The 12,963-nt window shown below is 40.5% G+C and overlaps 1 protein-coding gene across 6 annotated transcripts in view; it reads right to left on the reverse strand.

Moving 5' to 3' along the window:
- Nucleotides 1-12,963, reverse strand: part of DGKB (diacylglycerol kinase beta) — a 274,841-nt gene that overhangs the window by 210,374 nt on the left and 51,504 nt on the right. For all 6 annotated transcript variants that reach the window (XM_053409631.1, XM_053409632.1, XM_053409633.1 and 3 more), the window contains 3 exons: nt 8,642-8,718; nt 7,592-7,612; nt 3,668-3,821 (listed from right to left, as the gene is read on the reverse strand). In XM_053409631.1, the coding sequence (XP_053265606.1) occupies nt 3,668-3,821; nt 7,592-7,612; nt 8,642-8,718 (252 nt within the window). The remainder of the gene's footprint in view (nt 1-3,667; nt 3,822-7,591; nt 7,613-8,641; nt 8,719-12,963) is intronic.

Here is a 12,963-nt window from a genome sequence, read left to right on the forward strand (position 1 = left end):
CTCTGATCCTTTACTGCGAATGTAACAAGCTCTCTATAAATTACGAGAAGACAAAAATTTTGGTCTTCTCGAATGGTTGGAAATTAGAGAAATGGAAAATAAGAGGGCAGGAAATTCAACAAGTGAAAATCTATAGGTATCTGGGAATCTTATTCCAGAGCAATTTAGGGTGGGCAAATCATTGCACAAATGCCATAAAACAGGCAAAGTGCACCTCATCAGCTGTTGCCCGTTTTTATTATCAGAAAGGCAATCAATTTATTCCTGCGGCCAATCAGATATTCCAAACAAAAGTGCAATCCCAGATACTCTATGGAATCCCGCTATGGGTCCAAGCATATAATAGTGATTTAAAAAAGATTCACTCCAGCTTTCTGAGACGTATTCTTGGACTCCCAGCTGTGATCAAATATGAAACAATGTGTGCAGAAATAGGCATACACACAATGGAATATTGGGCCTGGTCCACCTCAATAAAGTACTGGTTACGCTGCCATTTTCGCTGCCCTCCATCAAGTCTGCTCGCTGATTTGCTCAAAGACTCCTACAAATCAAGATGGTATCAGTACCTCGAAAAAAAGATTGAATCTTTAGGCATCGAGCTGGAGCCCCTGTACAATTCTAATGAGCAATACATTTTCCATAATATCCTAACTAGACTAAAGGATGTCGAGAGGCAAAATATTATGGCAGCTGTAAACAAAATTTGTTCGCCCATATTCTATGATTTAAATATCTTAGATAGCAGAGCCAATTACGTCACCAAATTAATAATTCCAGCCCAACGTAGGGCTTTTATGCTGGCCCGTTTGAATGTTTTTCCCTCAGCATTTGTCAGGGGAAGATATCAAAACATCCCTAGAAATAAGAGATTCTGCAGATGTTCTATGAATGTCCCGGACACGGTAGAGCACATTCTCTTTCAGTGCCCATTGTACAGTACGCTCCGTCAACGCGTGCTGTCCCCTCTTCTGGGTGGTCTGGAGCCCCAACAAGGTGAATGTGTGGGATTCTGCCTATCCGACGTTGACCAAAGGGTAACGGCGGGGGTAGCCGAGTTTTTGGTAGCAGTCCTCCAAGGAGCAGGTTAACAAGGAAAACCACTGATTTTATATGTATATATATATATATGTATGTAGCCAACTGCTGCCTTTCTGTTTATATCTCAAGGCTTTTATATGTTTCTTTCTCTTTTATCGTTTTATTTGTATAATGCCTAATAAAGGTTTGAATAAGTAAGACTGAGAAAGTGGCAGAAGAGTGGAGGGAAGTTGGAGAGCAAGAGGATAAAGTTCAGCTAGGATAATAAAAAGGGAGTACAACGAATGCGGTATTCTATGTTCTGCTATTCCCACCAGTTTTTCAGATACAAATGTGAGGAAGAGAATAGCAGCTCTCCCAAACACCAAAGATGCCTGAACTCCTTAGCCTGGTGGAAAGCATCAGTTGAAAGCAACCTGCTGTTAAACACCTAAGAAGGGACAGGTACAGTTCTGGAAGGCAGGGTTAAGTGCAAGTGTAGATGGATGGAGAGGAGAGTCAGAAAGACCCCAGTCCATTGATACAATGATAAACAGTCATTACTTCTCCCAAAGAATCCTGGGAACTGGTTTGTTAAGGGCGCTGAGAGCTGTTAGAAGGCTGGTTTCCCCATTATAAAAACTGCAAACTAGAGCTTTTAACCATGCTCATAAGCATCTCTCTCTCTCTCTCTCTCTCTCTCTCTCTCTCTCTCTCTCTTTGACACACACACAGAGAAACTTTTGTTTAACACCCAGCTTAATGAGGAATTTCAACAAATCAAAAGGTTTCTCACTTCTTTTGTTAGGTGTCCAAATGTTTTTAATTAACAGTACTATGCTACTGGTTCTTTGCTCCGCAGGTTAACTGAGAATATTTGCACCTTCATGTAAACTTACCTGCCGTTATTTTTAAAAACAGTATAGTATAACTTGAATGTGCAACTTTTGTCTTTGATGGCAATTTGGACACAAAAAGCCCTTTTAGAACACACCATTTATTTGCTTAGTGCAAGGAACAAAATCTAGTACATATTAATTAACAGCAATCCCCTGAACAGCACATTATCCAAACAAAAACAAGACAATTAAAGTCCTTGTACAAGCCACGGCAGTAATACAAATACAATCTGGTCCCAGTAATTTCAATGGGCATTGAGTGCTGGAAGGAAAAAAAAAACCCTAAATAAGAACTAAGCTGTATACTGAAGCACCCCAGTCCTTGTGCTTCAATAGAAAATGCAGAGGCCTACTATCCATGCAACTTTCGGTACTTAATGAATATTGTTGTGAGTTTGTGTGGGGCCAGATTCGCCAAAATTCCTGGGTACCAGATTCATCCCATAATGTGCTGCTCTGGTTCGCCAGAAGCAGCTTATTCATGCTGGTCACATGACCCAGAAGCTGTATGCCGGCTCCGTCGGCCAATAAAGTGAGATGAGCGCCGCAACCCCAGAGTTGGCTGCGACTGGACCTAATCGTCAGGGGTCCCTTTACCTTTTTAACCTGGATGTAGTAAACGTCAGATCTAATCAAGTTCTGATTAAACCTTGCTAAACACAGAACCCCCTCCAGATTTAGTTATGCTAACAAGCCAAGCCAACTTGTCAGTGCCAGCTGGATAGCCCATTAGCTGGAAAGGCCAGTGGTGGCCCATCAAGGAAACCATTAGAGGGCAAGAGTGCCAGGCAAGGGGGAGTGGGGCCCATTCTTTCCTGTGTGCTAGTGGGCAGATGCAAAGCACAGGTTTAGCACTTCAACTTTGAACTATGTAGGCTGTGGGGAGGCCCCTAGTGTTGGTTAGCAGGGAGGAAGAGGAGGTGGAGGGGGCAGAACTCCATGTGAACTGGGAAAGACAGACTGGAACGAAGAGACACAGAGGATGGCTTTTTACTGCCCTTTGAATCCAATGCTGCCCTTAGGTGGGAAGCCAGACCCTCATAGGATGTGAATGCTCTGCAATCCCGCCATCTAGGGTCAGATTGTATATATGTCTAAATAAAACCCATATGTCATAAAGACATCACAGTCTCCGCTGTGCCTCATTGTCCCCAAAGGGAACACAGACCCTGGTAAGCATGCGGGCAACCTCTGGAATCTCGCAACACTCATGGAGATTGGGGAAGCGTGTAAAAATATTAAGGGAGTAGGTGAATAAAACACTGGGAAGCACCTATGAAACTTGGACCTAAGATTGTCCACTGAGCATCTCGGGGGTCGAACTACATGTCCTGGTTCTGCTGAAAACATTGCTTTGAGAAGAGTGGATTGGATTGGAGAATCAGCTGGGGGTATTAACCATTCCCCTGTCAAATTGTTGCCCGAACAATGGCTTTTCCTCCTACAACATTTTCAAACATGTATTTGTTAAAGACTACATTCAGTACGGCTAACTCCAGCAAAGCTCCTGGCGTGACCCTTTATCCCTCTCTGCCCAAACTGAAATTGTGACTGCTGTTTTCCTCCCTCTCCCACTAGCTGAAGGCTGAGTCATCCCTAAAAGATGTGAGTCACTAAGGAGTATTAAAGCCTTTTCATTAAATCCTCGATCAGGTGGCACGTTAACCAAAACTATAACGATAGGTCCAGTGATAACAATAACAAAGACCACCAAACACCACATTTTATCTATTTATTTATTTACTTACCTCCTGGAAGGAGCGGGGGCTTATTCTTTACCATAGGACTACTATAAGGGATTTTGCTGCCAAATGAGGTAAATAGGTGCTCACAAAATTCTTCTGGGAGGTCAGCCTCCAGGAAAGTCTTCATAAATAACTTGAATCCTTCTAGGTCAATTGTCTGTAGAAGAAGACAGGGAATTATCTATACCTGAGTATTTTAGGATGTAACGTAATGTTTTGTTTTGAAAGGTGGCACATAAATTTCTAAAAATATATAAAGATCATTGCAGGCACAAGGCCTCTATCACACATGGGATGTGCACACATATGACCATTTTTCAACTGACACTGAATTCAATCAATCAATCTTTATTACGGTCCAGAGACCCAACAAATCATTACAAATCAATACACAATTCATACAGCCTACCTCCAGGTTAAGCAAGCATTTTGTTTAGAATATAGGGCTCATTTGTTCTTGCAACCACCGATAAAAACTTTGCCACTGCTAACGTTCTAGCATTTGTCCGGTCTTCCAGTAGGAACCTGACATAGTGAGCCTCTGATTTTCCCAGGAAAGGTACCAGCAAGGGTATCAGTTCAGTATAGTATAGTATCAGTTCAGCCCTGGCTTGCTCATATTTTGCACAATGCAACAAAATATGTTTTATGGAATCAATGTCTTGAGCACACAAGCAAAGTCTGTCCTGGTAGGGAACTCCTCTCAACCTGCCAGACACTGAATTCTATATTTCTTTTATACTTATTGACCCAGTTTGTATGTCACAGCAAACCAGACAATGATTCACAGTGAACACACCTATCTGAGCTGTCTGTTTCCTTCACATACTAGTGAGGACAAGACAAACCATGATCCCTGGCCTTAGTGTTATGTCTAAACCAGAGTTAATACTTGTTTTACTCCAGCACCCTTCAGTGCAGGAATCACAACTAAAGCATCCATGACAGATGGTCATATGTTTAAAAACTTCCAATGAAGGAGAGTCCACAACCTCTCAAGGGAGTCTGTTCCACTGTCAAACAGTTCTTACTGAAAGAAAGCTCTTCCTGATGTTTAATCAGAATCTCCTTTCTTGTAACTAGAATCCATTGGGTTGAGTCCTACTATCTGGAGCAGGAGAAAACAAGCTTGCTTCATTTCCGATGTGACAGCCCTTTAGGTATTTGATGATTATCAGCACATCTCCTCTCAGTCTCCTCTTTTCCAGGCTAAACATACCCAGCTCCCTCAACTGTTCCTTCTAAGGCTTGGTTTCCAGACCCTTGATCATCTTGGTTGCCTTCCTCTGCACATATTCCAGTTCATCAATATCCTTCTTAAATTGTGGTGCTCAGAACTGGAAACAGTATTCCACGTGTGGTCTGAGCAAGGCAAAATAGAGTGGTATCATTACTTCCCTTGCTCTGGACACTATACTTTGGCTGATGCAGCCTAGGATAGCATTAGCTTTTTTTGCTATTGCAAATGGTAAAAGGTAAAGGACCCCTGGATGGTTAAGTCCAGTCAAAGGCGACTACGGGATTGCGGCGCTCATCTCGCTTTCAGGCCAAGGGAGCTGGCGTTTGTCCACAGACAGCTTTCTGGGTCATGTTGCCAGCATGACTAAACCGCTTCTGGTGCAAAGGAACACCATGACGGAAACCAGAGTGCATGGAAACACCGTTTACCTTCCTGCCAAAGCGGTACCTATTTATCTACTTGCACTTGTGTGCTTTCGAACTGCTAGGTTGGCAGGAGCTGGGACACAGCAACAGGAGCTTACTTCGTTGTGTGGATTCGAACCACCAACCTTCTGATCAGCAAGCCCAAGAGGCTCAATAGTTCAGACCACTGCACCACCTGCATCACTGTTGACTCACACAACCCAATGACAAGCATGTAATTCTGGACACACACACCCCACCCGTCCAGCAATAGTCAAACTCTTAACTGTCTATGGATCAACACTGTTGATGCTGATTTTTGTGTGTGTAACAGGAGGAAAGAGGGAAACTTATTAAGTACTGATGCTAAAGGTGCAGCACTTCTCCGTCACATAAATTTCATCCTTGGTCTTCTAAATGACAATATTAGAAAATAGCAATCTGTTTTACATACTTTTAGATTAAGACTGCAAGTTCTTCTAGTCTAGTAAGGAGCAACTTCTTATTTGTATGAAGGCAAAGAATGCAGTACACAACTCCAGAATACAAAACTAATGAAAAGGCAGACTCTGCATCTGTGATGTCTTGTAAGAAATATCCTGAGAGCAGTTTTAATGGGAGAGGTAAGCTTATTCATTTTTACAGCTGGTGGTCAAGAATATTCATCCACTTTATTATGTCCCTGCATCACCAAGCTTGTGGGAACCATGTGAGGTAAGAATTATTAGTCCACACTGTCCTCTAAACACATCCGCACACTCCTGCTCTGTGTGTCATGGCAAACACACTAAAAATAAATTGCAATATCTATATGCAAACAGCTACAAATAATGGGATACCTCTTTTCCCTAATTGCAAGGGAAAGCAAGCAAGATGCCTTTGCCGTACGTAGTCCAACAAATGCACAGCCACCATAATCATAAATGAAAGCAGTATGAGAAGAGAGGGGTGGTGAATCATACTGAAATCATTTACGACACCCATAACCAAAAATCATGTCTGGCATAATTTAGAGAATATTATTAAGCATGTCAATAAGAGCAATACATGCACAATGACTTTCAGGTGGCACAATATATTTTGTTGAAGCATCCTTATAAAATTCCTTTAAACATGCGCCTACTCCGTCCAAGAGGCTGATGACTAGTAGGTATACAAATAGAAAGGACATAGTTCCTCATTCTCGAGGTGTACAATGTGAAAATAGCCAAAGGAGGTTCAAAAACATGCAGTTAGAAAGAAATATATTTCTATTGCTCTAACTTAGTCTATTCTTTCCCACGCTCTTAGGAAGAATCTACACACATATAAAAAACGCTGTGAAAATGCTTTTTTGAAGAAAAAAATAGTTTCGAAAAATACATTGAATTTTGCATAGCTCACTGTCACCATCTAGTGTCACATTTGTATATTTCACTTTACAACACATTTGAAAAGTTTTATTTGCAGCTGTGTAACTGAGTCCTTACTCCTAAAAATAGGACCACAAAATAGGAGCCAATCTATCTCACTATCAAGAGACCTTTCTAAATTAAGGGGTCATTATGAACAAGGGTGTTCACAGGTGAGGACTTTGACAAAAGCAAGTCAGACACACCAGCTTAAAGCCACAGTTTTACAAAATATGGACCAAGACAATGAATCACTAGTCTCTAGTTCCAACAATATCTGTAAGACCCAGTGTCATGAATTAAGCTCCTCCCGCTATTCTGTGACTGGAGTTTATAAGGATAATTAGGCAACTAGATAATGCATTTCATGCAAATTCTGAAAATCTGATTGTTCATATACATAATGCTCTATGCATCTCTTTTGGAAAATAAATAACATACAATCCACTCCTGATCTCCATGAGTATTCCAATGTACACAGAATGCTACTTTAAGAACAGGCTTACTTACTCCATATAATACTGGAGCTGTTCTGTACATACCACAAGGATGCAATCTTAACAGGAAAGTTTATGTATACAACAGCACAATGGAGACCCTGCTTTTGCAGGGTCCAGCAAAACATGTGTGTCTTCACCTTTCACAGAAAACAGTGGCAATAAAGTCTATTCATGAGTTTCCCAACAAACTACGGTGGGGTTGGGATGTGGGGGTGGAACAGTATGAAAGTTAAGTAACCATGAAGTCAATAGTCTACATTTTCTGTAACTGTATTATTTTTGCAGAGGTGCATGCAACTAGAAAAAAGTATCAAGAGTTCTGCAAAGCTCCATAAAATCAGTAACATGCCAGATACATTATAAACAAACAAAAAACCACCAACGTTGCTTACTTGTTTAAGAATATCTTGCTTCTGGGGTGCATGAAAGAAAAGAAAAATATATAAATAATAGTAATACAGTCCAGCAATTCTAAATTTCTTTTCTTTAAAAAACAGCATTTTCAGCTGAAAGTCATTTTACAACTAGGAAGATCAGAAAGTAATAATGTGGTAAGTGATAATAAGTCTCTTTATATGTAGTTAGTAATAAGCACAAAGAAATTGCTCTAGAACAAACTAACAAATGGTATAAACTTTGGATAGTCCCTTTTTTGGCCCTGTAGCAATGTCACTTCATTTGCATATGAATTAGCACACCAGGAAGGCACAAGTTACCATGTCTGGTGTGGGTCTGGAAAATCGCTAATGTTGCAGGGGTACGATTGAAGGGTCCAGCTGAAACAAGACCCCATATGGGTAAGTTCTGATTGTTTGTTTCCACCATTTTTAATGTAGGTGTGCAAGGAACTGCTATATTTGTACTGAGTGTTCCCAGTGACCAGGCTCCCTTTAATGATCTAATTACACCCAACTCTGCCCAATTTCTCTCACTTGACAAAGGTGAATCTCTCTCTATGGTTCTAAATGGGATTCAGCAGCATCTCACACTCATCATCACAACCATCCATTGATTTCATTCCCATTTTACAGGTAAGGAATTGAATGAAATATTGCACCCATGACCACAATCAGGATATGGCTCAAAACTGCCACACAGCCACATTTAGGTTCTGGATGCAAGACACCACCTGCCTATAAGTTATATGCATGTGGGCTCGCTGCATGGTCTTGCCAAAATCATGGGCACAGAATCCACATAGGTTTATTCAGTTCACAAAGCAAAAACCATGCATGGAGGGTGGAGACCACCAGCCAAAACCCTGACTGCAGCTCTTTGCAAAGAGCTGTTGATTTGCCAGAGTCCAACTTTATATCAACTGGAGCACAAAGTGTCAGGCAACTTTAAAAATTGAAAAGAGAGCAGAAAAAGTAGAATGCAAAACATTAATTTCAATCAACTAGTGCAAATATCTAAAAGTTAGAAAAGACAGACAAAGTTACCCCTTCAGGATTGTACTTTGCTAGCACACCATTACCATGGAATTCTTCCAAAACATCCTTAATTTTCTTTGTAGAATCTGCAAAAACAATGACGGATGACATCAATTTATTCATCTTGTACAAAACAAGGAATACAAAGTACAGTATATTTAAATCAGTCATCCACCCCTAAACCAAAACCTGTTTTCAACAAATGGTCAAAATTTCAATTCTCCAAATGAACAGAAGGAAAACCAACAGAATGGCAGAAGATTTGTTGTTGTTGTTGTTTAGTCGTTTAGTCGTGTCCGACTCTTCGTGACCCCATGGACCAGAGCACGCCAGGCACTTCTGTCTTCCACTGCCTCCCGCAGTTTGGTCAGACTCATGTTTGTAGCTTCGAAGACACTATCCAACCATCTAGTCCTCTGTCGTCCCCTTCTCCTTGTGCCCTCCATCTTTCCCAACATCAGGGTCTTTTCCAGGGCAGAAGATTAGATAAACATTAATGAATAACAACACTTGCATAGGCTGAATTATAAACATTAATGCTTCTCCCAGCAGTTATTTAAAGGCTACTTATTGCTGCCTAAATCATACTACTACAATACTATTCACAATATAGAGTGAGTACCAACAGAATGATACCCAAGGATTCCCAGACAATATTGAAGCAAAATCCTTTTAAGTCCTAGAGAAAAAAATAGGTTTTTCCAAGAACAGCAAGAAAAAAAATAGCAGTTCTCTGTCCCATCCTTCATCAGAGATGTCTAGTAGAAAAGCAAGGACAGGAGGCATGGGGATCACAAGGAGACTAACATTATGACCCTATAGGAAACTTTTAAGATTTCAGAACCACAAATGAGGAATAGCAAGCTTAGAAGAACAAGAGGTCAACGAGTTTATAATCTAAAAAGAAGCGCAATATATAATTACTAATAGGTGGTGGAAAATGTAAACTGGAACCTAAAATTCGTGAGTTACATGAAAATGTAAACTGGATCACAGAAGTCTTGAGTAGAATTGTTTGGAACAGATTTTGTAAATATTTGGTGACAATGCCCTAGAATCATAATACTGTACTAGAAAACGGATATTTTCGTGACTTACAATATTTCTCAGTTATCTGCTTCATAGTGTTCTTGTGTTTATACTTGTACACAAATTGCAACAGCTGGTGTTTTAATTATTAGTTTCAATGCTTAGTTGTTTAGACGTGTTTGCATTTTATACTCAAAGGCCAGTGGCTGATGCAAATGGCAGCCATAGCAAAAGCAGTTCAGACAGAGACTGTGGTGCTGGAGAAGAAAAGGGGGTGAACATTTTCTCTCTGTTCCATTTTCTCAATGAAAGTTGCACATGCAGAGTGCTGCTACTTGCCGTGTTAGGGGAAAGTTGCGCACAGCATGCATGTCAAAGTGCCAGGTAGGGGTTTTTGTGTGTCTTACATGTGTGAAAGAAATTGATCAGGGTCAGCCTTCTCCAGCCCGCTATCCTCCAGATGTTATAGATTACAACTCCCATTAGCCTCAACCAGCATGGCTGTTGTTATAGTCCAAAATACACGAAGGCCACCAGGTTGGGGAAGGCTCATTTAAACTAAAAATGAACTCCATTCTTGATTCAGTATACAGAACCATGAAGTCTCCTAACCTAAATAAACACTCCCTTATCAATGGTACCTTACAAATCTAGAACTAGTTCGTAAAACATGGACACTATAAGTCTGCATGATGCATTGGAATTTAAATAAATTATGCTAACTAGTTTTCAAATGCAGTGTATGTCCAGAAGGATGCAAATGTACAATTGTGTACACACAATGCCTGATTTTACCTTCCTTGCACTTCATAGGATGCTGCTTCAGAGGACTTTTGGGGGACATAGCGGCCAATACCAGAAGGCACCTAATATTACAAATTGCTTTGCATTCTGTTGATGTGAACATCACAAATTTACTGAGTGGCAGTACAAGTTTCAGAAAATCAGGGATTGTGACAATTTAAGTATCAATTACAGTGGTACCTCGGGTTAGGAGGTCCGTTCTTAACCTGACACTGTTCTTAACCTGAGGTACCACTTTAGCCACTTTAGCTAATGGGGCCTCCCGGTGCTGCCATGCGATTTCTGTTCTCATCCTGAAGCAAAGTTCTTAACCTGAGATACTATTTCTGGGTTAGCGGAGTCTGTAACCTGAAGTGTCTGTAACTTGCGGTACCACTGTATCCATAAAACAAGAACAAAAATCAAGTAGCTTTTAATTTACTCCCTATATTCTGTTTCCAAACCTATGGGGTTTTGTGAGGGCATAACGTTTGTTTTTATTTTTTTGACAGGTTTGCAATCTAATTTTCCAATATTATATTCAAAGTGGTTTATGCTGCAATCCTAACCTCCCCCGCCCCCACCGTGCCCTTTATCTGGGAGTAAGCCTCATTGAATTCAAGGGGACTTACTTCTGAGTAGACACAGTTGGGATTGTGCTGTGATGTATGTGCTGGTACTTTCTGGATGTACAGAAAAAGCAAGTGCCCATCAAAATATGCCCCCACCCCAGTGCACAAAAGGCAACAAGTTCTCTTTAAGAGCAAAGAGTTGCCACTGCTATGGCTTCAATTTATTGAATTAAGAATCTGAATTCTAATCCCACCCACACCAAGTGGAACTCTGAAATACCGAAGGAAATGGAGAAATAAGAATTCTTCCAGTTAATGGCTGTATTTACAAGCAACCCCCTCACTTAATTAACAAGAATGGGGATGGAGAGGTTAGCAAAAAATTGCAAAATGAACCTCAAACCTTCCTAATACAAGACATAAAAAATGAAAGTTTTTTCCTCTGCTGTAAACTAGTCTGTCTATTGCATTTTCTGAAAGCAGAGTTTTTATTATGTACTTTCATTTATGTGTATGCCTTGCGAAAATGTCTACACAGCAAACTGGATAGATGCAAGGTATAAAAAGTGCTAACCCAAAGTGAGAGGATGTGGGCTGATTTATATCAGTTGCATCTCAGAAATGTCTTATATTATACAAAAAGAATTAACAGGCTGCTTGCAATAAACAAATAGCGCTGGCTTCATATATCTTTCCTTGTTTCCGAGGGTAATTAATATGCTGCAAACACAATGGTTAGATCAGAATGAAGTGTGATGTCAAATTTGTTAGGAGAGAGGGAGAAAAATAGATTCAAAAGTTTCCAGTGAGAAAGAGCTAAAAGGTTTTGCATATACTGTACCTAGAATACGTCATTCAGTCACTTTAATAGCAGTTTCTTTTCAATTTACATTAGCTGGGCTTGAATTGAATTTCAAGTCTGGATCAAATTTTGCCCAGTGTTCTGAACAAAATGTCAAAGAGCCAACTTTATCCTAGTCAAACCAAATTTTAGAAACAGAACACTTTTTTAAAAAAGAAAAAGGAGAAGAAAGCTATCAAGATGATTCTGGGATTCCAGGTTGTACCCCAAAATTGATTTCCTTGAAATGAAGAGGACAGGTTTATGGCATTTCTATGACGTAAGGTTTTATTTACATATGCATGGAGGCTGAACATAAGATAGAAATTTGCAACTTTAAAACCCCAGCAGATCGTGTTCTCCCATTAGGTTTCTAGGCAGCTACAGTACCAATGTCGTAGCACTGAATTGTCACAAAGAACAATCTTCTTTATTTTTCCCCCAAGACTGCCATTCTCTTCCCATTCTCTCTCTCTCTCTCTCTCTCTCTCTCTCTCTCTCTCTCTCTCTCTCTCTCTCCCTCTCTCTCTCTCTCTCTCTCTCTCTAACATACACACCCACACACCCACACCAATGATATGACCTCTAGCCACAGGTTTCTAACCAGTGGACTTGCAGGACTCTATTTTCAGCAGTCTCTCTCTCAACAAAGAAAATCTACTCCAGATTTTCTTTCCTTCTGCTTCAGATTAAGCTGCAAAGCCTCTGGATACATAGTCATCTAGCCTCTGGGCATACTTACTTGCCAGGGTACAAAATATCCTGGCCCCTAGTATGGTAGCTGGTGGTTTTATTGGAAACTTTAAACAGGCAGCAGAGAGATTGTAGAAAATTTAAGATTTCTTTTTATCTCGCCTTGGAAAAGCACAAAGGTATGAATGCATGAGCTATTCTATATATCATTTTCAGACTGAGCACATAGCCTCTTGAGCTCAAGGAAGGCCAACCATCACCGGATCAGGGCCACTTGCAGTGAACCAACAACCTAACTGAAATGTAGGCACGGAAAACAGATCTGGGCCTCTATCATCAGTTTTCAGAGGCCTTTCATTAACTGATACCGAGTTTTGGAAGAGTTCCCAGAAATGGGAACCTATATGCATTCA

This window comes from Podarcis raffonei, chromosome 12 (assembly GCF_027172205.1).
Source record: "Podarcis raffonei isolate rPodRaf1 chromosome 12, rPodRaf1.pri, whole genome shotgun sequence".
In the NCBI taxonomy this organism is placed as follows: Eukaryota; Metazoa; Chordata; class Lepidosauria; order Squamata; family Lacertidae; genus Podarcis; species Podarcis raffonei.